General features: G+C 41.2%; 1 protein-coding gene across 1 annotated transcript in view; it reads right to left on the bottom strand.

Moving 5' to 3' along the window:
• LOC144797845 (solute carrier family 12 member 2-like) overlaps nucleotides 1-27,927 on the bottom strand; it is a 157,528-nt gene that overhangs the window by 15,669 nt on the left and 113,932 nt on the right. The window contains 7 exon segments of the mRNA XM_078668653.1: nucleotides 2,184-2,319; nucleotides 6,058-6,144; nucleotides 7,035-7,146; nucleotides 10,687-10,841; nucleotides 11,553-11,600; nucleotides 24,223-24,254; nucleotides 24,874-24,946. Coding sequence (XP_078524779.1) covers nucleotides 2,184-2,319; nucleotides 6,058-6,144; nucleotides 7,035-7,146; nucleotides 10,687-10,841; nucleotides 11,553-11,600; nucleotides 24,223-24,254; nucleotides 24,874-24,946 — 643 coding nt within the window.

The following is a 27,927-nucleotide window of genomic DNA, read 5'->3' as shown; positions in this document are numbered from 1 at the left end:
CTAAGCCAGCCCCAAGCCACAAGCCGTCAGATTCCCAATAGATATTTATTTTGGAGCATCCTCAACTGGCTTGAGGTGCAGAGGATGGTATGGAATCAACAGATTCCTTTGTATACAAATAGGCCCTGATAAATGGGAGGCCTGATAATTCCAATGGCAGTGGCCTGATGCATCTGATGGGCCCTCTATTTACAGGGCTCATCGGAATTATAAATTGTGGTGTCTTATTTGGAGATTTCAGTTGCTGAAAGAATGTAAAATATGTATTCCCTCACATTAACGATTTACTGTTACCTCTGGTAATGACTATTCCAGGGGCAGATAAATAACGCGATTGCTTCTTGCCCCCCATAATGAGTAAATAAATAGACAATGGGGCTGCCGGTTGAGTGAGTTCAGTTCACTTGATGGGATCCTTTTCACTGCCAAAATACTACCACCTGCTCATGACTTTGATGAACAGCCAATAGCCACACAACATATTCTTTGTGGAACAGAATTCAAGACAAGTACTTATTGCCTCTTTCCATTTATTGATCTAACTCCTCAGAGAAGGTGCATTTTAAGTGTTGATGATCAGTGTGTCCTGCCATTCACACTTCTAAGTATATAACAGCAAGACGGGAGGTGGTTCGGTTGTGCATCATTAATGGACCTCAGGAACATTGCCTGTTTTCCATCCATGGTAAGTTGATGCAAAACTGCGGGGCATTTTGACATTTCCACATTCATCTGCCATAGTTTGGAACCCAAGAGAAATACAAGAGAAATGCCTTGTAAAACAAGAATTCCTTGTTCTGAGGATTGAGCAATGCAAGGAACAAGGAATACTTGTGCCACCGGACGCTGGCGGGGCCAGAAAATGTAACTATCTTAATGGTAAGTTCATTTAAGTTATGGCCAGTCTGTGACAGTGCTCTTAAAATAATCTTTACCAGCAAGGTAGAGTCAGTATGGCACCTGCCTACCAGAGGGACCCTGCAGGCAAGTGCTACAACCAGACTTCCCTGCTGGAGAAGTTGCTTTGAAGTGCATTGTGAAGTGCTGGGCAATGCATTTACCTTCTTGAAGGAAGCATAAAAGTAAAAACCTTGACCTGCGCCTCACAGTGCCTCAAACAGCAATAGTGCTTTTTGTTCCTTTTTTCTCCCACAGAGTAGCCAATCAGGTCCAATTCCACTCCGCTGATGGGAAAAAAAGGAGAAAGTTCCCATGTTTTGCCTTCTCCACTTGAATATTTCCCAAATCTTTTCCTTAAGGAACCTTAGTGATGTTACCTCATGTGTATGAATATGAGCCTCAGAGACAGACTGCAAGGTACACGCCCATTTAATGTTCCCAGAAGTAGTGCCTTTGTGATACTAGCTTTCAAGTCTTCTAGAGAGACATCACCTCTGAATAGTCATGCTTATGCCTTGCTTCATGTAGTGAAACCTCCGTACTATTCACCCTTCAGACAGAGTGCAAACTGTCATTCTGCCAAAGTGAGACCTTACTGGATGGTTTTCTGTACCCCTCTGAGGTGATGGATGCGCTACAGAAGGTCAGGCGTGGTTTTTGTCTGAGAATCACACATTGAACACCAGAGCAGGATGGGAGCCTGGTCTGCCTATCCGTCTGTGGCAAACACTCCATGTTTTGATGCACCTTTATTATCAGTAATCTTCTCTCTCTCTCTCTCTCTCTCTCTATATATATATATATATATATATATATATATATATATATATATATACATACATAACAAAGCTCCTGGGGAAGCACTCAGACACAGACGAGCTTCTCCCCATCAGCTTTATTTAGGTATTCAAAACGTTCGCATTGGTCCGTAGAAATACACAGTAAACTGCAACCCTGACGCGTTTCGAGGACTTCTCTTTCTCAAAGGGTGTCTGCAGTTACAAAGCACACTCATGGCCACACCTTCTTTTATCCCACATATCGTGAGTCCTTATTGGACGGCTCTGGATGAGCAATCACCTTGTTTTATGGGAGGTGTAGTTCGATTACTGTGCCTGAGATGTTGGTGCTTCAATTCACTGTATAAATATATACACATGTAGGGATTCACAGGGATTTTTTATGTTATCTTGATATAGTATTTACTTAGTGTCTTGCTTGACTTCATGATGTGGAAGCTGTGTAAAGTTGTAAATGCCAACAAGGAAATAGAAACAACGTACCTTTTCCTTGAACATTTCCAGTTCATCATCGGTGATTTTCCAGGGTTCAGCTGCTCTCATTTTTTCAACAGTCTCTTCATCAAACTCTTCCTCGTGAAGTCTAGAAGGCTCAATCAGGTCTTCGAATGCTTTCATGCTGGAAGTATTAATTCATTAAAACAAATATTATCATTATTTGACCAAATGGCAAAGCCTGGAGTCAGCTGCTAAAATAAACCCATATTATTATTATTATTATTATTATTAAATCGGTTTTGTACAGCGCACGGTTACCCGGGAGCATCCCATCGCTTTGCCAACAGAGTATACCGAAAGTAGCAGAGGCAGAGAAGATCAACAGAAAAGGAAAGTTTTCAGTTGTTTTCGAAAGCGCAGGAGACAAGGTTCCGCGCGTAGACATAGAGGGAGGGCATTCCAAAGGGTAGCGACATTAACGGAGAATCTCCTTCCTCCTGATCGGGCCTTTTTTACCCTAGGGACAACAGTCAGATGTTGCTGGTCTGAGCGTAGAGTTCTGCTGGCTTTATACGGGATCACCATCTTTTGAAGGACGGGAGGGCCTTTGCCTTGCAAGATTTTGTGCGCGAGGCAAAGGGATTTAAATTTCACCCTTTCCCTTATTGGCAGCCAGTGTAACGCCCTCAGTGCTGGTTTAGCTGAACGAGACATGGGGATGTTATATAGCGTTCGTGCTGCCGCATTCTGAACTTGTTGAAGTCTGTTCAGGGTGATCTCCGGGGCACCGAGGTAGATCGCATTGCTGAAGTCTAACCTAGACATAATCAGACCCTGGATTAAGAGTTTCCGAGATAGAAAAGGAATCAAAGGTAATACCTTGCGTACCGATCGAAGGAGACCAAAACAGACACCCGCTAGTTTGGAGGCCTGGGTTCTGAAGGAAAGATCTCGTTCCAACCAAACGCCCAGGCTCTTGATCTCAGCCTTTGGTTCGGGGGGGGTCCTAGGCAGCTGGGCCAGGCCAAGCAGGGGAGAGAGGGAGTTTTTGGTCCCAACAGCATTATCTCCGTTTTGGACCCATTCAGTTTTAATGATGAGTCCCCCATCCAAGAATAGACTTTAGACAGGCAGGCGTGGAGTGTCTGGGAGTTGTCCGTGGATTGGGAGAGGGCAAACACCAGTTGGGTGTCGTCGGCATAGCTCACGATCTTGATATTAAACGGAGCCACCACATCCTCCAAGGGAGCCATGTACACGTTAAATAGTGTAGGACTCAGGGAGGAGCCCTGGGGCACACCACAATGGAGGTGGGTGGATGCCGATCGTGCGCCCCCTTCCCAAACCTGGAAAGTTCTTTCGCTGAGGAATGACCTGAGCCAGTTCAGCGCTGTCCCCCTCACTCCGGCGTCTGACAGTCGCTGGAGTAACACTCGATGATTAACAGTGTCGAACGCTACATATTACATATGCCTAACCACAAAGACACACTTATTCACTTCTAAATTTGGCAGTAAGTGAATCCCTGTGATGCTTTTCTGGAAGCAATGAGGGTAGAAGACGATGTATTGATGGATAGCTCACCTCATAGGTAGGTGGCTGCACATACAAATCGGTGGTCTATGATATGGGTACACCGGGGAACAGGAAGACACCACCCAGTGAGATAGGCTGATGCAATAGTGTTTGTCCATTGACTCTTGACATCCTTGTAGGGAACACACATGAAACCTCCATTATGACTCGGATGCATCTAGTACCGAATGGTTCTGGGCTACGCTCCACATGGGAACGCGGTGGGCGGGTTAGTTTATTTTAAAGTTCTACGTTATTCTAATATACAGTTAACGTAATGGAAGAGTAATCAAGGTGGTTGCAATAATGGGTGGGGCTGTGAGTGTCTGACAGGTATACTGGAGTGGTTGTAAACTATTTAGTTAGGTCATTGCCCAAGAAGCCAGCGGCCATGTAACTCTTTTGCTGTCATCACAATTCATAGCGGGTATGTTACGTACACGTGATCATGACTTGATGCAAATAAAATAAAATAGAATTGTGTTAATAATAGTACCATATCATACTATGCTTTCATACTCTGACGCAACGGCCATACCCTTTATTGTTATTGCCGAATATATTTCTAATTAATCAGAAAAAATGAAAGTGGTGCTGTTGCAAAAAAATATAGAGGACGTTTTGAATGAATGACCCGTAGAGGTGGTCGTTGGAGGTAGCCAGTGAATACTTCTACAATGGCATACATCTAAACGGTTAATCATTTTGGGCTATGAGGACTTTTATAGACGTAAAAGTAACTACATGGGCCCCAAGTATTAAATTGCCTCAATTTAATGCTAGATGTGGAAAACTAAACATTGAATATACACTGAATATATTACAAGAGTGGTTCCTCAACTCACTTGTTGTACTCAGGTATGAGATTTAGCTAACAATTTAGACCTGGATTCTGTCAATTACCCTCCAGAGGAGTGAAAAAAACTAAAGGAATAATTTAAATCTCAGTGGACGGCCCGTCGGTCCGCCCACCAGATTTATACATTACCACCAGGCAGGAGGTCATTCATAAAAGCATCGCCATCAACGGCTGTGATGGCGGTTCCTGTCATTGCATTTTACACTCGGCTACAAGGAAGCAACAGCAGGGCACAGCCCTGTAGCACAGAGTATTTCCTTTTGCTCTTGAAAAAGAAAATAACGATGCTGGATTTTCTTTTTGAAATAAAAAAATATACTGCTCTACTTGCCCTGGGAGCCTTCTCCCATGGTGGGAGGGACATTATAATAATTTTACTGTTCCCCATCGCCAGGTTTTACCTGCGATAAGAAACAGTAAAAAATGACTGCATGTCCGCTTATCCAAATTGGGTGGGTGGACATGTAGCCATTTTTCCAATGGTCCTTACTCCCCAGGGCTGTCGAGAGGGTTAAATCACAGCGGACACTGAGTAGTCTCTGCCGTGATTAACGCTAAGGTCTGCCCAAATGTAAATGTGGTGGGCGGACCACTCTATTGGAAGGGAGGGAAATCCATTGTGATGGAGTACCCTCTCTGCCAATATATAAATCATGTCCTATGTTAGCTATGTAACCAATACAAAAAAGTCCATAGCTAGAACTGGGCCTCCATTGAGTTGATGAAATGTCTACAATATAGTTAAGTAATTGCTTAACTAACATTATACAAGCTCACTCTGATTTCTTGATTATGAGTGTTTTATGAAAGTTGGAGCAGTAGTAATGCAATCAAGTGTAAGAAATTCAACTCTACGTATCTTAAACAGGCGGAATGCTGGGATTAGTTCAGAGTATGGACCACAGGTAAACATATCGGGAAAATCTAAGTTACAACCTCTTTTGCAATCAATGCCTGAGGCAACACTCGAACGTCAGGCAAGATTTTTTGTTTAATCTTACTTCTAGTACACATTTTCACCGTTTCCTCTTTTTGTTTTAGCTGTGAGCAACTTGAGGACTCTCCTAGGCTGGGTAGGTCTCCAGAAATACAAAACAACATTGTTGACTATTCCATAATAAAATTACGGTAATAATAGACAGTCTCCTAAAGTGTCTCCATATCTAGATGTCATAAAAACATACAATCTTATTCTGCATATTTAGGTTAGAAATTAAGAGCGTTAAGTGTTCAACACCTAAATGGAATGCAAACATAAGGCCTATTGGGTAATCTATGCCAGGGTCACATGTTCAAATGAGATGCAAGAGAACATTTTAAGTAGATCATCCAGTTCAGGAATTTTCTCTTTGGTTTCTAGAATGTCAAGTGCTGAAAGGGATAAACAGCGCTCTAGGTGCAATAATACAAAGAAAAAACCTGAAGTGGTTGAGTTTTTACACATCATTCAGCTAGCTTGAGAGCTCTGCAGATTGGTGGACGTACCTCTGTTGACTGGGCTTCTTGTTGATGTCGCCAAGTATCACGATGTCCGAAAAATCAATGCGAAACTTGCTCAGAAGAGTCGCCATCCTGTGGATTTGGAAACTAGTTTAGTGCCACATGGTAAATACAGGCTACTTTCTAAACATCAGTGAACACTCAGAAAACCAATTGGGTTGTTAACAGTAACAGCAACTTTCACAGATAGGGATGTGGCATAGTTTTGGAGACTCAACCCTGGGGCTCTGTCAAGAACAGTCAACCCCAATCATTACAGTATGTGTGTGTCAGCAGTGGCCGAGCTGTCAAATGTTTATCAGAATTTGACATTTCTGATAGGGAATGAAATTAGGTATGTAATGAATAACCAAGAGTGACTTTTGAGGATAGTCAGATAAGTGCATGCTCTTCCAGCACCACTGGGATCGCTCCCCTCATCCCGGAAGCCCTCCATGTGCCTGGTCTATAACCACTGACCCACACACCACCCACACGATTATTTGCTACCTGCTTAGAGCAAGTGGTTAATACCAACAGGTTCATCCTTTAATCTGCGAAAACCAGCAGAAAAAGGTAATTCAGGTCCACGTGGTTATTTCAAATTCAAGTAACAAAAACACATAAATGCCATACTTAGATACAAGGAAACCACCTGGTATTCCAGCAACTATACTTGGCAAATTACTGATTCTAGTATTATTGGTTTTTGTTGAGGAAGAGGTTCACATCTCTTCGATAAGCATCCTTCGCTCAGGATCTTGGCATATCCAACACTAATCCACATGAACCAGAGGAATGCCACATTTTCAGCATAATCCCTATGTAAATTCTCATTCAGATTCATTGTATGTAAATCTATCTCATGTGGCTGTCCTAAAACCCTGGCATGACTGCAACCCTGTAGTATGAACAGGGCATAAACCTCTTAAGGGACTGAAGGCACCAACCTCTCTTAAATTTCATTCTCCGGAGAAACTTACGTGCGTTTGCCATCATCCATGGTGTTGAGTTTGCCACCTGTAAACACCCGGATTTTGCAGTCCTTCCACTGTTTCTTGGTGGTGAGCAAGTAGGGAATTAGAAGGGTTAATCCTTCAGAGAGAATGGGGAAAAGAGTTTGATCAAGAACATGTAGTGGGAAGCTGGGAGAACTCAAATGAAAATTACATTATGGCAAAAAATAACTTGCAGCTCTGGAACCCCCTCCCCTTTCCCGGCAGAACCAGAGAAGCAGGCAGTCCCTCGTGAAACAACAGAACCACACAACTCGAGGACATGATAGTAATGCCCCTGGTTCTATATTTTTAAGACTATCTATAACCAGAAAAGTGAGCAGTCCTTTGCGGAGCACTGGAGAAACAGAACCAAATCCTGCAAGGACAAGACTTAGGCGCCTCTGGATTTTAACCAAGTAAAGAAGACCAGCAATATATATATTTTAGGCACAACAACTCTGAATTGATTATACGCCTAGGTACCTATATCTACAGGAGTACCATACTGGATACACAACCCAGAGACACAGCCCTATACATTCGGCATTCAAAAATGGAACAATATAGAAATTCAATTTAAACATACGGACTTCAAGGGCAATTATATAGACCCCAACACCACGACAGAAACCAAAAGGTGTCTTGATAAAGGTGGACAATAATTTGGAAAACCACCGAAACGCGTCAACGCTTCATACCAGTATAATTCAGGATCTCGACATCTTTGCTGAAATATTGTATTAGAGTACATATAGCTTAGGTGTTCACAATAGAGTCCGAATATACAAGAAGTATTGCACTAATTTCATGTCTTACTGTTTTTTCTGTCTTTTGTGATTCAATCTTGCTGGCCAAAATTGAAACCTTTTTATTAATTGTTTTTATTGTTTTATTAATGCTGAGTGAGTTCCATTTTTGGTTCACTCTCCTTTTAACATTTGTATACTTCAATAAATTGTAAGAATTCTTTATATATATTTGTATTGTGGTATTGTTTTCCCCTGACCCTGTTTGGGCTTCTCCCAATTATTCTCACTCAAGGGAATACTCCTAGTTCACTACACCCCTTCCTCAAAGACTGAACTTAGAAGCTACTTTCTAATTCACACCATCTGTATAACTACTTCAACTCTTTAGGGGAAAGGGTAAGGGAACAGCTTACATTGGAGGAACAGCCATCTCACACACATTGTTTTCGTGTTCCAAACTTACAAAAAACAAATAATGTCCACATTGGAAGCCTCTTTTACTTATTAAACAAAAAATGTAATCTGGTAGATATTAACTTTATACCTCCATATTTATTAATTGTGCAAATTACGCTCATCATCATGGGTCACACCTACGGAATGTCTTTGAAGGTTCAGATTTCTTCTTCACAGGCATTCATACTAACTTGCCGAAAAACGGTAGAACGATAGCTTGAAGAGATATAGAGCAAGAAAGAAAGAGAGAGAGATGCAGAACATAAAGAAAAATTGAAAGAGAGTGAAATCGTGTATGTATATGTATTTGTGAGCAAGACATACTGATATACACAGAAAAAGAAAGAGATGTATGTGTACTTAAGAAAGTGAGAGGGACAAAGACTGCCTGAGTGAAAGAGAAAAATAGGAAGTGGGAAGAGAGGCAACAAAAATTAAAACATGAGACAAACAGAGAAAATAAGAGAGGGAGAAAGTGTAAAAGAAAGATTAAGGGGCCCATTACGATGTCGGGCGGATTGCCTTCGCCAGGCTGGCGGTAGCCACCGCCGGCCTGGCGGAGGCAATCCGGCCGACAACCACACTAGTTTTTCCCCCGCCATATTAGTATGGCGAGGGGACCTCGGCGGCCGGAAAGACCGTCCGCCGCTTTTCCGCCCCGTCGCCTGCGGCCGGGGCGGAAAAGGAATAATATGGTGGCGGTGTCTATGAGACACCGCCAGCCATATTATGATGGTTGTATTTAGGTGCCTTTCCGCGGCGGCGATGCCGCCACGGAAAGGCATGCGGTCTTCACTCTGGGGGTCCCCTGCGGGCTCCCAGAGTGAAGGAGAGGTGGGGGGATGCACACGGGGGGTACCTGTGGTACCCCCCTTCATTTGCATTTACTAAGCGGCAGGCACCGCGCGGTGCCTGCCGCTTTGTAAATGCAAATGCTGAAATACATTTTTAGCATTGTGGTGGGCGTTGCAGAGAGCACCGCCGCCACAATGCTAAAAATACAGGATGTGCCCGCCACTGTGGTGGGCACATCCCAATACCCCCCACGGGACCCCTGCCAATATGGCGGGCAGTCCCTATTAACTCGAGGATGGCGGGCAGGCAAAGTCCACCCGCCATCCTAATGACCCCCTATGTGTCTAGGAGTGCAAGAGAGAGAGAAAAAGAGTGTATCTGTAAAAGACTAAATATAGTGAGAAGTAGAGAGATAGAGATATTGGGAAAGATTGTTTTAGAAAGAAAGAAAACAAGCGGCAGAGAAAGAGACAAAAAGATACCCAGAGTGTGTGTGTTTGAGTGTGCATGTAAGAGAAACGAACACTGAGATGGAGAGAGTGGGCAGAGCAACAGTGAGAGCGAGACAACAAGAGAGATTAAGAGATGGAGTGTGTTGAGGTGAGAGTCAGATTCATTAATATCTACCCAGGAGCAGATGCATTTTCTGAACCTCTCCAAATCATTTCTATTTCATAAGACTTTCTGAACACATTCTCTTAGGTGTGACTTCGCGCTTTTGTATTTCTACAATTGTCTTTCAAATGTGGTAAGCAAGTCTATATTAGTTTTGTTTTGTGCAAATTAATATCTGTAGGTACTGCCATGTTAATCAATATCATTTCAATACCTAGACCAATATGTTTTATCTCAATTTTCTCTCATCTGTTTCTGGCATTATTCAGATTATGCTTTGTCCCCCCTGCACCATTGAAGTGCTCAAAATGTTCTTGTAAATAAGGGTTAATTATTCATACTGCTTTATTTACTTCTTTTGATGTTGTGTCATGCTAAGATTGGTATTTGATGTGGGTTCTTGTTTATCTTCAGCCAGTCATGGCTGTTAGAAAAATCTCAGAGGTTTATTGACATCTCTTGAATTATGGGCTAGATGTACAAAAGGATTATGTGGTTTCAAACCTAGCAATTCACAAAACCAATGGGTTTGCAATGGCAAAATCCCTTTTCGTGTAATGTACAAAACCCATTTTAAGAGTCCGAAAATGTTTTCAACCTCATAAAATCGGTCTTGCCACCCATACTAATTTGGAAGAGATGTGAAAGAGGGGTTCCTTTCAAACCGTGATTGGGTATGGTGTGATTCTATGGTTTGTGACCGCAAATTGAGATGGCAACCATTGACTAGTTAACGGAACCATGAAAAATGGGCTGATAACGGAATTGTAAAGGAGACATATAGCATTGGACCTCTTGCCTGAGGGAATCTGCTTGGCAGTCTCAGGCGGAGTAGGCAGTGGTCCAGGGAATCTGAGACGGCTCCCACAGAAATATTCCAAAACAGAAAAATAAATGGTGCTGCCTCTTTAGTCTACATCCATTCATCTGCCCTTGAGAGCCCTTTACTGGTGTGTTCAAGCAGTCTTATCCTGCAAATAAGATCAGACCCCATCCCTCTATTATTTGTCAACATGTCTCACCTCCATCATCAAAGAGCCACCAGACATCAATGGTGCCTTTCCCCTGTTTCTTCTGAAATTGAGAGGTGACTTCCAGCATGATTTTATGGCCGGCGGAAGTAACAGACTCACCAGGACTGGAGGACTTTGCTGCAAATAAAAACAACAATGGTCAACTACAGTGCTTTGTCTACCAACACCTAAGCAATGATGAATATGACCAAAGTGCCCACTATTTTCTAGACTAGGTATTCTTAACAGTAAAGCATGAAGGTAACAAAATCCACTTTTTCTGCAGCAAGTGTGTGGAGGTGCAATTATGAAAGAACTGAAGACACACCCTGTTAAAGAACACAACCGTATGTAACAGTAAAATGTAGCTTCTCTCATCACACAATGACTGTTTCTTCGCCTCTCACCCTGTACAGTACTCCACTGTCTTTCGACTAGGTTTGGTCTATAGAGCTATTTAATATATACATGCGTACAGATGACGCAGGAAGGACCTCTGTAACAGTGACTTATAGAAAGCAGTCAGTAGTCGTTCTATTTTTTAAGTAGGTAGGCTTTAGTTGGGAAGAGTCTAAAGTGATAAAAATTAGAGGACAAACAAGGCTTCTTTTCAGATATTAGGTGAAGAATGAAGCAAGCAAACCCCTTGTTATCTATGATGACGGAAACCTTGCACATGACCATAATTCTAATTCGGTACTGACACTTTTTAAGACAATACATATTTTGCTTCTATTAAACATGTGTTCTGTCTCACGAATAACATGAGTATGTGTTCCACAGAATGTAATAATAATTATGAGACCAAGCTCATCATTAGCTAAAAGAGAACTTGTCACCGAGCCTTTTCCGACGCTGCCCCGAGGATATGGAACTCTCTTCCACCGGAAGTACGCAGATTCTCTTCAACAACTGCTTTCAAACTGGAAGCTAAAAGATTCCTCATGAATACATTCTCACCTTAATTGGGCTAGGCACACCTGCTCGAAGCCATTGTTCCTACAAGCATTGTACCATCATTTTGATGCTGTCCTTCTTTACCGCATAGTGTGCCCCCCTTCGTAACCCACTATATACCTGTTTATTGTATTACTCTCCTTGACTTATTTGTCTTGTAATTATGCGACTAATCTTGTTTTCTTATTCTTACTTGATGTCGATATTGCATTATGTCCTTCCATCCTTTTGTAAAGCGCTCTGATATCCTTCGGGATATTGTTCGTGCTATATAAAAGTTTATAACTTAAATTAAATTAAATCATGTGAATAACCCAGAGCACAATGATTGTTAGACTCAGAGAGATAAGTTTCTAAATAGCCGTAGGCATTTATGGCCATTTCCCATCAAGAAATACTTTGAGATATTGGCTGATTCACAAAGCCCTGCAAAAGAAACCCTAAAAATCTACTTCTGCTGTTTTCTTCCTATGTATAGAGTAGATAGATGTTTGACAAGAGTCCAAGAGACTGATCTTGAAATTCTACAATTGTCATAGATTTCCAGGAATATTCCTCAACCACTAACTATTCTTAAGGAGATTCCAAACATTATTGTGGAATTTGAGGGTGTTTCCTTCTCACCCTGGAAACAAAGTTAACAAATAACCTGTCAAGTGATTCTAGAATTGAGTGATGGTCTTGCAAAATGTATGTAAAAAACCTCAAGCTTGATGGGTCTTTTACTTCCATTTTTGTTAAGCAATGTGACATTAGAAATTGATGCTTGATGAAAGTCCTTATGAATGCGCCTGACCATTTTTGGCTTTGCTGTACACAGAGCCATGTTGACTATTTAGAAATTACATGAAAGGTGATGATACACACCCTGTTGCTTTTTCAATGGTGTTAAAGAGAGGAGACACTAAGTATTCTCCCCCTCCAAAACAATTTTAGTTGTATTAATCAAGGGAGTTAATAAAATATAGACATACTAGTAAGGTCAACAATAGGAATAACACATTTTTTGTAATGGGTGGTACCATCAGTTGGGTGCCTGGGGAAGAAGAATAGGTGACCCCTCAGAACATCTGCTTATGCGATCTCTCCCCAAGGCATTCCATCCATTGCAATAATGAGATGGTATGTCAAAGAGGCCAGACCTGGTGATGGAGCAGAAATATTATGTATGGGAGGGTTTACCATCCCACTCCTCAACACCGAAGGGTACAGCATCTGTTCCCTGACTCTAAACCATATTATGTAGTCCATACTAATGAGACCATACTAATACGTAACAAGAGCTTGGTCATGTGCTTTGCTATCGTTTCCTATAGGCCTACACTAAAATTGTTAGTTTACTTTGGTTATAACACAATCGAGATTTGATTAAATGAATTACATTGGACGAAAGGATTTTTCCGACGGCCGGATTGGCGGTAGCAGGCATTGTGCATTTTCCCGGTGGGCTGGAAGGGTGGGTGCGGTTTGGAGTGAGGGGGGGGTGGGTTGTTTCTGGGGGCCGGTTTTGCAGCAGTGCTGCAATATCCGGACTTGTGTAACAACTGAATTGTCAGGGCTGGTTTGTGTTTCCAGCCACTCGTAATCTCCTGCCGTGTAAATGCCTGGGTGTGCCAAGCTGCAGGTTTAGCACTGGCTTCATGTCTAGTTAGGAATCATGGTCTTCATCTTTGTTGGAATTGAACATCAGTCTATTGGTGAAGGAAATCTAAGCAATCTAGAACAGTATAGGTAATCTAGGTCACATATCTAAAAAACAATGTAGGGTATAGGAGATTTTTATATGTCAGATGTTCTTCCTTCTGTACAGATAACCAATAAATTTAAATTACAAATGAATTATTTCCTAATGCTATTTATTCTCTTTCCTAATGCTACTTATTCAATTGTTTGTTTCAAAAGGTTTGTGGCAATGGTAGCTGATCGTAAATATTACATAGAGCATATGGTGGAGTGATAGATGAGTAGGTGCTGAAAACAGAACATATACCATACAAAATGGTGCAATTATTATGTATATAAGTATAAGTAGTAAGTAAGGAACCAGCTTCCCTTAGTGCACCCAAACATTCATATTTCTTTAGCATGATCAGAGGAGTCTGTCTGGTTAATAAGGTTGTTGATGTTTCGACTTCAAATGTCTCGAATTGGATGAGGTCATTATCAGGATAGTATTTAGTGAGAGGAGCTCCCATTCACAAAATGTAATCTGGAGCATCAGCCGAATGAGATTAGCCAAACATTTGAGGTGTAATTGAAAATAGCAATGAAGGACAGTTGCACCAGAGGAGCAGAAGTTGCTGATTCTGCTTAATCATACAATCTTGAGTACAATTATCAATACTGTCCTATTTGGGGAGGGACCATTGTTTCTCCTCAGGATTTAGGACTACCTTCTAAAACAAGTGGAGTTTCAGTTCCCACTCCACTCTAAGAAAGACTCTCTGTGACTCTTTGTATTTGTATCATTACAGGAAGCGCCAATGAGTGGATGTGTATTAAAACCATCCAGTGCAAACTAGCTGCCCAAAAGCAAAATTACCTTATTTTTTTACAGTGTTCAAAGTTTTCTGAAATCCACAAACTTTTAAAAAGTTCAGTTTATGGTCCAAAGTTTCTGGAGTATAGAACATGTCAAGAATTAGAAAGGAGGTGGTCAAAAATTCAAAAGAGCATCTTTTATGGTTCAGTAGGCAGCCTGCCAGCCTCCTGTGTGAGGGGAGTCCATGGCCTACACTTCCGTAGCAGAGGATTATGACCATAGCTAGTGATCTCTGGTGGACTGGAGAGGTTCTCAATGCTTTCAGGGCATTTGCTGGTGTGGAAGATGCACTGAAGACAGAGGATATTGCTGAGCGGGAGCATTTTTTTGGGAGCATATTTTGTAGTCGGGCCCACTTAGCTGGAATCCCGAATACACAAAAGGCATGAAGATCCCTACCTGGCAAACGAGGGTCTCTCAATAATGTGAGTGGTCATCTAGTTCATTAGCGGGCCACCTGCCAAAATGTAATTAATGCTGGATGTAATGTCTCCTTCGATTTGAACATGTGATCTGATGGTTACCACAGGGTATTACCCAACTTTGCAACTTGGTTGGTTTGCAACTTAAACCTGCTGGTTACCCGTACACAGACACATAGACATCTCAGCAACAGACACCCAACTCAATAAGATATCCCTGAAACATGTGGCTTGAATATGACAAATAGATCACTTGATCTGGTGCATTAATCTACTGGCTTTCTTATAGGGAAGAGACACAATAACCTGTGAGAGTGTTGCAGGCAACATTTTTACTGCCCCATTTATTGTGTTCTTTTGTTTATTGTCCCTTTAAACTTTGCTTATCCTACTATCCAGCTTCATCCAACATCCTTTTCATCCTCCCGTAGAAGCTAAATCCAAACTACAGTATCTCCCTTAAACGTAGATCTAGCAGTTCAAGTACATATGATTTCATATAGAGGAGCAACCAATACGTTGTGGCCTATGTAATCCCATATTCCCCCAACTAAAGTCCACTGCCAATTCATTCTTCGAGTGAAAGGTCTTGATCACATCTACTGTAGACCCCCTCTTAGTGTTCTCTTCACGTTTTCATCAGGAGGGAACTCTATTAATGTAAAATGAAAGATAAACACCTTAGGCAACTTTGTTATCTTTCTGATAAACTCCCTTTTGCCGTAGGATCACGGTCCACCACAGGCAAAGACCTCTGCCAACCAAACATCCTGGGACCATAAAAAACCCTGAATCAAGATTTATTCTAGATAACTTCAGTAGAATGTGCTCCCAGTCCATAGTAGCTTGGTCTCAAATCTTATCATCTACAGAAAAAGGTGAAGATCTTTTCAAAGACTATATCAGGGAATTATAAATCCATAAATTGACAACAGTATAGTTTAAAAAGATGTCTATTTTGCAATTTTCTTTGCCATTCTGTGATTCTTTACCTGTTAAGACATTAAGATGTTGCTTTCTATGTTTGTCCAGCATATATATGCCATGTTGCCCTCCTGGGTTATTGCACGATACATAGATATTTTATTTATCTATGTACCAGATGATTCTATGATTTCAACTATCAACACTGACATTTAGTGTGAGCTGCACAACACAAGTAGGACTTCAGACAAGGCTAACTCAGCCTTCTGTTCTCCCAGAGTCAGTAAAGTGAGTACTGCTAAATTGGCTAGAAGTGACACTGATTGTTTACAGTGTAAAGAAACAGGGTGTGGTGTTATATATCAGAGCAATATGAAACATAATTTATTAATATTATAAGAGTGACCTTAAGATCATTTGGTAGTGACTATCTTTGATTTCAATTGAGGGATAACATATCATCTAAGTTTGTTACCTTTGCAAAAAAGTGATTTAGATAGCCGATTCTTCATCAGATTGTCATTTTCAACAGTATCTGTGAAAGAAAAATCTATACAAAATCAGAAAACAAAAACAGGTAAGGAATGCTTTAGTAGATGAAAAACTGCCTGAGGGAAGGATTCATTTCTGACTCAGAGAATTGTTCAAAACATAAAAACATTTATTCAGTTTATATTTCAAGTTGGCATTTGTTGGTAACTGTTTTAATTAATTACAGCTTTTTAAATCACTCCTTTAAATGTGCATCCTTTAAAAAAATTACGGTTTTGGAAATAGTTATAAAAGTTATTCATAATTCCTCCACAATTAATTGTTTTAAAAAAGTTATTAGAGTATTCTAAAGTGTTGGGATTTGCTGTTAAACACAATGTATTGCCTGTGGGACATTCTTAAAACAATTGTTAGCATTTAATAAAAACAAAGGTTTTCAACTTATCTTCACTTTTACAATATTATAATTACTGACAGAAATGTTTTGCAATTAAATTGCAAATCTTGATATTTAGAAATTAAAGGTTGGTAATTGTGTGACATACAATTTACTGCACTTCTAGATAGTGATTAAAGCAACACAAAATTACAGGATAAATCTATAGGTTAAACCATCTACCACTGGACGTATACATCAACATTCAACATCCTGAACCTTAGCTATCCTTCATTATAATCAATTTACAATCCTCTACCAATCTACATCATGGCCCTGATTACAAGTGTAGGTGCTATTTAGGGCACCTGATAAATACCCATACCACCAGGACGTTATTTTTAAGTCGCGATCTCTAGCACCTATTACAAGTTTATGGGGAATAACATGTGGATTGTGGTGTTTAACACACCATCCACATGGTACGGTAAATACCGTACACATTTCCCATGTTACATTTAGTCAGGTTTGACCTGCTGAAATTTAATGAAGCTTGAGGTATTTAACACATCCAATAATTATCAGATACGTTAAATAGCTTTCAACTTATAATTCCAGCCAGTGCGTAAACAGGGGTTTATGCATGTGTTGGAATTAACCGACCAACTCATAATCAAGCACTTTGTGTTTTACCAACCAAACTCCACCCTTCATTTCCAAGACTGCCCCCTTACATTTACTATGCATATGTGTAGTACCAATTGTATCATTCTAAAAATATTAAACATTTGGTCCAAACTAATTTGGTCCCAGTATCACCAGAACCCATTTCCGGTTACATAGCCAACTAGAGCGTCTGTTGTTGGTATCTCAGAAGATGTATTTCATATTCCCATAAACGTCTAAAACAAAACTGATGGTGTTGTCAACCCAAACGAAGGCAAGGAAAGTGCACATAACACTAAATGGGTACCCACTTGAGGTGGTGGAGGAGTTTGACTACTTGGGCGTTAGGTTCAACAACCAAATGAAATGGGACGCCCATGTGGCCAAGATGCTCCTAAACCTCAAAAGAGCTTCAGGAGCGATACTAAGAAACCAGCGCCTATCTACCGGCAGACCTGTGGCCCCTGCTCTGGTAGCATATGAGGGAAAGGCTGTTGCCTCTGCCGTCTATGGTTCAGAGCTGTGGGGAGGTGAGAACACCACTGACCTGGTAAGGGCAGAAAACAAGTTTGTGAGGGACCTGGTTGCTCTCCCCCTCTCCACTCCTCTAATACCTCTCTATTTAGATATGGGAAAAAATTCCATTGCTGATGTGCTGCGCCTTCGCCCTTTGCTATTCTGGGTACGCCTGCGAAGGACGCCAGAATTGGCAAAATATGCGTTGGTCTTGGACGAGCTGATCATACTGAACAGTGCGAACAAGATACCGTGGTTGACCAAACTCAAGCAGCTGGTTTTGAAGCTAGGTTTGGGAGAATTCGGGTCCACCCAGGCCCCTCCCCACAAGCATATCATTAAAAAAATATATTGGGAATGGGTCCAGGAGGAGGAAATAAAACATGCTAAGTGGGGGGCATTAACAACTGCCTTCATGGAATTCAAACCCCGTAAAAAACTCGAGCCCTTCCTAGATTTTATCCAAAACCCTAGGGACAGGTCTCTTTTCTTGAAAATGAGATACGGGATCCTACCCCTGAAAAACTTCACTGAGGGTTGGAAAGGAAGGGGGGGAAACGCTCACTCTCCAAGCTGCCCCGGATGCCCATGTACAAGCGAATCACTGCCACACTTTCTATTCGCTTGTAGGGCTTACAAAAGACCCAGAACAAAATGGTTAAAACCGGTATGCAGAGAGCTGGGTGTGAGAGAGGCCAGAACCGCCTTGCGTATGCTCTTGTCAGATGTTACATATATGTTAGTTGTATGCGGGGTTGCTAAATATTTAGCCAGCGCGTGGTTCATCCGTGCCAGGTTATTGGCTTAAGACATGAGAAAGGATAAGCTGTAAAACTAATGTATATACTGACTCCTGCTAATGTACTACTGAAACCTCTTGTTTTAAATGTAAATACTCTGATTTTTATCTTTTTATGGTATGAAATGTATGAATAAGTAGAGTTTTAAATATGTGTATTTATGTTTGTATTGTTTGTACTTTTATGATATGTAAATATCGAATAAAGTAGTACAACAGCAACAACAACAACCATAAACGTTTACTTTGTTGTTAATGTTTCATTTCAAATGCAAGTATTGTGCATTATTTGTTTTATATTATTCAGGTGATTGTTATTTTGCCATATTCCAGTACATTTATTTTAATTGCATTTACTAAGGATATCATATGTGTGATTGTATATAGAATACATACATATCAAATATTATATTTTATTTCTATTTAATTATATACATTAATATTTTCAATTGACAGCTGATGATGGACGGAGCGCTGAAACTTTTCAGACACTCACCCCCAGTCACAGATCTGGGTTGAATCCATCAGTGTTCTTTAGCTCACTTTGCCACCCCAATTCAGACACAGCTATATGCAAATCAGTCTTGACCCTGTGCCTCATAGGAACAGTCCAGCACGAACTGCCAAGCCAGGTCTTCCCTGGACCGGAAACAAGCTTCCTAGGACCGGTTTCAGGCCAACAGCCCTCATCAGCCAGGTTAGCTTGAATCCAGTGGCAAAGTGAGCAAGGGACCCATGTCTGGGCATATCCTGCCAACTTAGGGCGAACAAAGCAAACACAAGGAGATGATGGATGGAGCGCTGAAACTTTTCAGACACTCACCCCCAGTCACAGATCTGAGTTGAAGCCATCATCATTCTTTAGCACACTTCGCCAGCCCAGTTCAGACACAGCTATATGCAAATCTGTCTTGACCCTGTGCCTCATGGGAACGGTGCAGCCCGAACTGTCAAGCCATGTCTTCCCTGAACCGGAAACAAGGTACATGCAAAACATCAGAAATATATGTCATACCAATGATTGAAAAATTATACTACAAGGTAATTTTATGTGTTTTTGTTATGCACCACACAGTTCCACAATCAATTTGGGAGCGAATGTTACTAAATTGCAAATAGTTTGCTTAAAACATAGCCAAATGTTTTGAGATTTTAGGGGTCCCAAAGTGCAACGCTTACCGTGCCCCTTATGAAGGAAAAAACTTTAGGTACTTTTTGTGCAATTTGTTTTGAATTATCTGCCCATATTAAGGACAAAGAAAGTAACACTGCTGCCACTGTCAGAAAAGCACCTGTGTCTCTGAAATTTTAGGATCCCCCAGGTAGGACAACCCTATTTGTGAAATGCCGCAAATACCAGCAAACACATTTTGAAAAAAATACTAATATCATCTTTATTTCAAAAGCTATAAAACATGATTTACCTTTTCTCCACCTGTAAGAGAAGGTGGATCTTACGTTGAGACAAAATTGAGCAAAAGTTAAATTACTCAAAACTTTGACTTTTTATATCTATAAATCAAATGAGCCTTGTGGTTTCTCCAACAAACTGATCATTAGAATTTAGGTTTAAATGTAAATCTATATTCGAGACAACTAAAACTTACCCGCCAAGCTACCCCTCAGAAAATTTCTACCTGTAATTTAAATAGATAAAAATACCCACTGGCATTCCATCTTAAAAACATTGCATCTCATTTACAAACAAAGCATTGTAAATTTGTGAGGAGAATATTGCTGTTTGTAAATGTGTGACAGCATTTCCTCTGCATTCTGTTCTCCGTTCAGAAACATAACTGCATGCAGGGAAGAGGACTTGGTCAGATGTCCAAGGGGGTGCACAGACATAATATCGACTCCAAAATATCGACTGGAAAGAATATCGAGTTTTAAATATCGTTTGGAGAAAATATCGACTAGACAGAATATCGACAGTCAAAATATCGTTTTTAAGGTAAGTGAAGTAATATCGACTGTAAATAATATAGACAGTGAAAATATCCAAGTATATAATCTAGATAGTAAAAAATATAGTTTTTTCAATAATATTTAATTATTTATAGTGTTTTTATGTTATAATATATGTGAAAAGTGTCATTTTTTTAATAATTATTTTTAATTAATAATTTTTTTTAATTATTGTGTAATTTTATTCTGTAGCGGGTTGTGGGTTTATAGGGGAATAGGGTGGGAAGTAATTTAATTATAATAAATTAAATATGTAAATTTATTAATTGGTAGTAATAATTAATTAATTGGTAATTAAATAATATATGTTAATTATTTACAATTTAATTGGTAATTAATTTAATTTAATTGATTAATTGCTAATTATGTTAAATTAAAGGGGTATTTTTAGGGTTCAGGGTCAGTTTTCAGTTTTTGGGCAAAGGGGTATTTTTAGGGTTCAGGGTCAGTTTTCAGTTTTTGGGTAAAGGGGTATTTTTAGAGTTCAGGGTCAGTTTTCAGTTTTTGGGCAAAGGGGTATTTTTAGGGTTCAGGGTCAGTTTTCAGTTTTTGGGTAAAGGGGTATTTTTAGGGTTCAGGGTCAGTTTTCAGTTTTTGGGTAAAGGGGTATTTTTAGGGTTCAGGGTCAGTTTTCAGTTTTTGGGTAAAGGGGTATTTTTAGGGTTCAGGGTCAGTTTTTGGGTAAAGGGGTATTTTTAGGGTTCAGGGTCAGTTTTCAGTTTTTGGGCAAAGGGGTATTTTTAGGGTTCAGGGTCAGTTTTCAGTTTTTGGGTAAAGGCGTATTTTTAGGGTTCAGGGTCAGTTTTCAGTTTTTGGGTAAAGGGGTATTTTTAGGGTTCAGGGTCAGTTTTCAGTTTTTGGGTAAAGGGGTATTTTTAGGGTTCAGGGTCAGTTTGGGGTTTTTGGGGTACATGTACAATATTGCCTATTATTTAATTAAATTTTGTTACTATATATATATGTTTTAAGAAATATGATGAAAAAAAAATATTTTTTTACTTTCATTAATTATTTAATTATTAAAAGTTATTTTAAGTATTGTTAATTATATTTTAGTAATTAATTTTTTATATTAATGTAATTAAACATTGTTTTTAGTAAAGTCGATATTTTTAACAACGATATTTTTGTAAACGATATTTTGTACTCGATATTTTTGTACTTACCTGTTTGTAGATAGAAACTCGATATTTTGTACTCGATATTTTCTCAACGATATTTTGGGTAGTCGATATTCTTTCAGTCGATATTCTTTCAGTGATCCGTCCAAGGGATGTGATAAGTATTCCTGGTCTAATAAATCATATGGCCTGTGTCTGCTGCTTTCACGTTCATTGGCTCCCATGAACCACATGTGTGCAGGAAAAGGGGAGTGCACTGCTCTCATCAGCCAGCCCTCTCCCCCTTGACTTACAATAGTCATGGAGTCTGAAGCACATTTCCTTGCATGGTCCTTAGCTTAGTCAAGACCTGGACTGATACGTCCTATACGATATGATAGCCAAACCAAGCACCAAGCGGAAACATACCTTTCAGGCTCTGGGACCCTTGTAAAGGCTCCTGAACTCCTTCGTCCTCTGGCTGTGTCTCCGTCATGACGTCTTTGATGTCTCTTGTGCTTATCCTTCTGGAGTGGTGCATTGCTTCTTCTGAAAAAATTATATGATAAAGACAAATCAATTTTATTGAAGTAAGCATAAGGTCTTATTATACTCAACATCTTTTCTCTGTGTTCAGATTCCTAAAGCATTGCAGCAACACAAAGCCACTGAGTTACATTCTCACACATCAGAAGAATACATAGGCATTCATTACGAGCGGTCTGTAAATTCCCCGGGGCCAACACAGGAATTACAAACTCCCTTCAGGAATACAAGTACCGAAGAAACACAAAAGCTGGGGAGACATTCACCAGACGTAAGATGTCTAGGTGAGATATCGGGAGACACTAATGAATAACCAAGAAAATTGATGATTATTTCCCTATTCGTTAGGCGACCCTCAAGAATCACCTGAGATCCTGTGGTATGAGTGATTGCAGGGAAGAAATACTGGGTTGTATTCTTGCTCACTGATAATGGCCCCAGTAGTCATTAGATAGTCCTTAATCGCCAGCAATATTTTTTAACTCCAAGGGCCCCGTTAACAGAGCATGAGTAAATTGTAGCAGTGCCTACATTATGGCTGTGCATGATCATAGTTTAGGACTGAACGTGTAATTCGCAAAGCATTCAGACTTACGCATGCAACAAACATTGTAACTCACCCATGTTAGCGAACCAACCCCATCCGTCAAGCATTGAAATTATCCCCATTACGTTTAAGGGTTGGAAATTGTAGGATTATCCCCAGTGGAGCCTCAGTTATTTCTACCTTTTAAAAAACATAACCGTGCAGTCCCAGTCAAAGAAAACATGCAATGCCATAACGTAAACGAAACACCTCCCGTGAATCAACACCAATGCTTCTTTATTTTTATCCAAGCAAATTAAGTCTAAGGTGGGGATATTCAAGTAAAACAAAAAAGTATGCAAAGTGAGGCAAAAAATATAGCACCCATTTGTCATACCGCTGCTGTAACTTCAATGCAACTGTCTTACCGGCAAAGGCTCCTTCAGAAGAGACCTAGTTGGTAGGCAGAAATTTCAAAATATGGCAGGCGGTCCTCTGATGGGAGGAGGAGGCATCGGCCTCTGCCAAGCTGATGGTTCCTCCGTCTTTATCTCAATATTATAACGGAGACCTCATCTCTCGGCTGGACTATGGTAACGCTCTGTATCTAGGCCTCCCACAGAAACTCCTGAGGAAACTGCAGGTTGTGCAGAATGATGCGGCCAGGTTGATCTATTCCCTGCCGAGGAGCTCTCATGCGACCCCCCTTCTTTTGAAACTGCACTGGTTGCCTATTAAATTTAGAGTGCAGTTCAAATGTCTTTGCATAGCTCACAAAGCCATTTTTGGAAAGGCTCCTAATTATATCAAAGAGCGCTCTGGCAAAGCCTGCAAATTGATCCAACCTAGATTTAAGCTCAAATCTAAAGGTGGCAGAGCTCTGTCGGTACTCCTTCCGCAAATCTGGAACGAGCTGCCCGCAACCTTGCAGGGAGACTCGGTATTACTTTCTTTCAGAAAGAATCTAAAGACTCATTTGTTTAAAAAGATAACATCAATACCCTAATGGGGTTTGATGGCGGAATGGCATCTTGGACTGCAGCAGGTTATGTACTTTTTCTGTGAAAGCGCTTAGAGACCAGTGGTGATTTGCGCTATACAAAAACATTGTAACATAACATAACAGGCCAAAACATTCCTAATGGGCAAATTCCTCTCCTAAGGCTTGCATTCAATCACCTCAGTGACTTTGTTCTACCTTCTGTTATGGCCTCTCCATGGTGTTCAGAACAATATCCACCCGTCACCTCTGGGCATTCCACACAGGATTCGAGAACGCCTGTTTCTTATAAAAGGTATCTACTTGTTTTTATCCCAAATGTATCCACCTGTTTTTATCCCAACCCCACCACTCCTAAGTCTTTTGTATACTACTTGTCAATCCTGTAAAGCGCTCTGAAACCCTAACGGGTCTAGTTTGCGCCCTATAAAACACAAATAAATAAAAAATAAATAAAATAAGGCCCTTGATTACCTTGCAATTTCAAGAGTGCAGTCATGGGACAAGGGAAACATCCTTTACAACGCGGTCTTTACACCGCGCAACCTTTACGACACTGCCATCACAACGCAAGTCGTTACTACGACTTGCGCTGGAGGGCGCTGTTGCTTAAGGAATAGTTTGATTTTCTATTCCAACACCTTCCCTACTGTTACGTGGGCTGAGTTGGAATAGAAAATTAAATTAATTCACAATCCAGCGCCCTCCAACGCAAGTCGTTGTAACGACTTGCGTTGTAATGGCTGCGTCGTAAAGTACTGCAATCAAAATGATCGCGTTGTACTGACGTACATCCTGGGACAAGCCATCATTGGCGATGTTACAAACCCTTCTTATAGAGGATTGTATTTCACTGGTCCTTCTAAATCATGCCTCTCAGCTCTGTCAGAGATAGTAATACTACAATATAATTGAACTATCATATGATATATATATGTATAATATTGTATAATTTTTAGTCTTCTCCCATTCTCAATGAGCACTGTCTTCAGCAAGGTATGCGTATTTCAGCGCCAGGATACCCGAAGGGTGACAGTGCGCTTTATAAGTTCTGCTAACATAACATATGTTGATTAATGGCTGTTGGAAACTTCCAAAAGCCATAATCATTTGGGAAACGGAGTGATGTTGATGGAGATAGTATAGAAATGCAATCTAAAATACCCTAGTGTGCGAAAACTCAGTTGATATCTTAAACATCTGAATTTAATATATTTGCCAGGGACTAATTTTAATGTAATCGCCATGGTAAGTGGTGCTTATTCTAATGATTTATGCATTCACTGGATTGGCTTCATTTGGTGATCTTTAGCCAGAATATTGGTTGTAAATAAATGCGGTCCAAGGTCACGTACCATTCACTTCAGTATGTGTCACGTCTAGTCCTTCTCGGAGTCTTACAATGACGATTCCAAACTGAAAATCAAAGGCATCGCTGCAAACAAAACAAGGTCTGTTAGTGAAAATGGCATTCTGCCTCCAAAGTAACTAAGCATAGGTGAATTACAGCTGGGGCAAAATAAAACTGTACTTCTTATCACTGTTTTAAGAAGAAAACAGCAGGTCTATAGCCGTCTAATCAATCCATTGAGGTTCATGAATTACTGTCCCATAGTGACAACCGGGGCATGCCTTTGTTCAAACATAAGATAATAGAAATAGAAAAACAACATGCATGGAAGGCTACATCTCGATGAAATATGCTGAGATGGAAAAGAAATGTAGTGTCAATACGAAACTTGTGAGGGTATCTTATCATGGCTTTGGCCAATCTGGATTGTATGTATTGTATTGTAATTGCATTTATATAGCCCTTACAGCCCCTGTAAGACACTGAAGTACTTTGAACTGAGAAATACGCTACCCCGGAGCCCAGGGATAGTGATTAATCCATTGGTGATTGGGTGTTGCTGTTGGTGAATTGGATTAGTCTTGTAGACTCACCGAAACCCCATGCCTTCGGACCAGTTTATTTGTGGTAGATTCAATTAATAGGAGTTAAGTGTAATAGTAAGTGGAGGGCAGGGCCGGGCTGGGAACTCAAAGCATCCCTGGCAGTTTTGTCGGACCAGCCCTGCGGGAGGGCGCAAGTGTGAAGCACTGCTTCTTTTGTCGCTGGTGGCTGATATCGCAGCACCACTGCAAAACCGGCCCAAAGTAACAAAACCGTCCCCCACTGCTGCAAAACCGGCCTCCAGTAACAAAACCAGCCCCCACTGCTGCAAAACAGGCCCCCACTGCTGCAAAACCGGCCCCCAGTAACAAAACCAGCACCCCCTGCTGCAAAACCGGCCTCCAGTAACAAAACCGACCCCACTGCTGTAAAGCCGGTCCCCACTGCTGCAAAACAGGCCCCAGTAACAAAACCGGCCCCCACTGCTGCAAAACCGGCCCCCAGTAACAAAACCAGCCCCCACTGCTGCAAAACCGGCCTTCAGTAACAAAACCGGCCCCCACTGCTGCAAAACAGGCCCCAGTAACAAAACAAGCCCCCACTGCTGTAAAACCGGCCTCCAGTAACAAAACCGGCCCCAGTAACAAAACCGGCCCCCACTGCTGCAAAACTGGCCCCCAGTAACAAAACCGGCCCCCACTGCTGCAAAACAGGCCCCATTAACAAAACCGGCCCCCACTGCTGCAAAACCGGCCCCCAGTAACAAAACCAGCACCCACTGCTGCAAAACCGGCCTCCAGTAACAAAACCGGCCCCCACTGCTGCAAAACAGGCCCCAGTAACAAAACAGGCCCCCACTGCTGTAAAACCGGCCTCCAGTAACAAAACCGGCCCCCAGTAACTAAACCGACCCCACTGCTGTAAAACCGGTCCCCACTGCTGCAAAACCGGCCTCCAGTAACAAAACCGGCCCCCACTGCTGCAAAACAGGCCCCAGTAACAAAACCGCCCCCCACTGCTGTAAAACCGGCCTACAGTAACAAAACCGGCCCCCAGTAACAAAACCGACCCCACTGCTGTAAAACCGGTCCCCACTGCTGCAAAAGAGGCCTCAGTAACAAAACCGGCCCCACTGCTGCAAAACCGGCCCCCAGTAACAAAACCAGCCCCCACTGCTGTAAAACAGGCCCCAGTAACAAAACCGCCCCCCACTGCTGCAAAACCGGCCCCCAGTAACAAAACCAGCCCCCACTGCTGTAAAACCGGCCTCCAGTAACAAAACCAGCACCCACTGCTGCAAAACCGGCCTCCAGTAACAAAACCGGCCCCCACTGTGAGGTTCCGTGAATTCTGAAACCTGGGTTCCATTTTGTGTATGGCAGCCATTTTGTGGTTGCCCTCACATAGGCCGATGATTGCGGCCGAACGAGTCTTTAGTACACGTACACTTTAGCTGACTTCTGAATGACCTGAGTGAACTGACCCCGTTGCCTGAAGATGACCTTGTTAGGCCAGTTCCTTGCCCAGTAGCTGATCAAGATTGAGGATCAAAGCACAGGACATTGTAGAGTTTGGTATGCACACACACACCCCTTATCCTGCTTCTTATCTGTTTTCTGTTCCTTCTTTTATGGTCTGTTTATGATATGGGTTGTGGTCCTTTTATTATGGGTTTGTCCGGCTTGTGTAAGAAGGAATGTTGGGCTTTTCTGTATAATTAATGGTGGGCCGGACAACTGAAAAGTGGGTTTGTCGTCATGCGATACCTTGCGTAATAATACCTATGATTGGACAATTGTAAATAGTGGGTGTTTGTCCTATTGGCTAATGTTTGGCAGACATTGCATGTCCATGTTAGGCATTTTGCATGCTTGCAAAAGCAAGGACTGCCCCTTACTTGTATGCTGAGTTTTGTAACCCTGAGCATATATAAGGCCTCTGTTCTCTGTACTCCTCAGACCGCCTCATTCAGTCGCTACAGCTTCTGTGTGACGTGGCCTCACTTATAAGTATAATAAAGATGTCTTTTCATATTTCAGCTTCTGTGCCAAGTTCTTCTTTCTATTAGTAAGTATTCCCTGAGAATGAAGATTTCCTTTCTTCAAATGGCGCCCACGTGGGGCTTCATCAGAGAAGTGACTTTTTGAAGGAGTGATCTTGTCAGGAGACAGAAATATACTGAGGAGGACAAGACAGGAATCCACTAAGGAGGTACTCTGTGCACGGCGCTTCTGGGGATTATTCGTTTCTGCAGCCTAGTATATTTCTGCTCTTCCTGATTTTGATCCTCCACATAATGTCACTCCTGACTGAGAACCTTTTTGGCGTGAGTATTAAAAAAAAAAAAAACAAAGAGACCGTTAGGTCATTTAGAACTTTGCAGTTAGAATTTGGATAACCTTTTTGATTGGTAAGAGTAAGGTAGTTTAGTAACCCTTACTGTAGCTTTGGAAGAGTAAGGTAGTTTAGTAACGCTTACTGTAGCTTTGGAACTTTGGAATTTGTGTTGGCCAACTTTTGGA

This window comes from Lissotriton helveticus, chromosome 12 (assembly GCF_964261635.1).
Source record: "Lissotriton helveticus chromosome 12, aLisHel1.1, whole genome shotgun sequence".
NCBI classification, from domain to species: Eukaryota; Metazoa; Chordata; class Amphibia; order Caudata; family Salamandridae; genus Lissotriton; species Lissotriton helveticus.
Note: the sequence above shows the minus strand (reverse complement) of the source record. Positions and strands in the feature narration are given on the sequence as shown.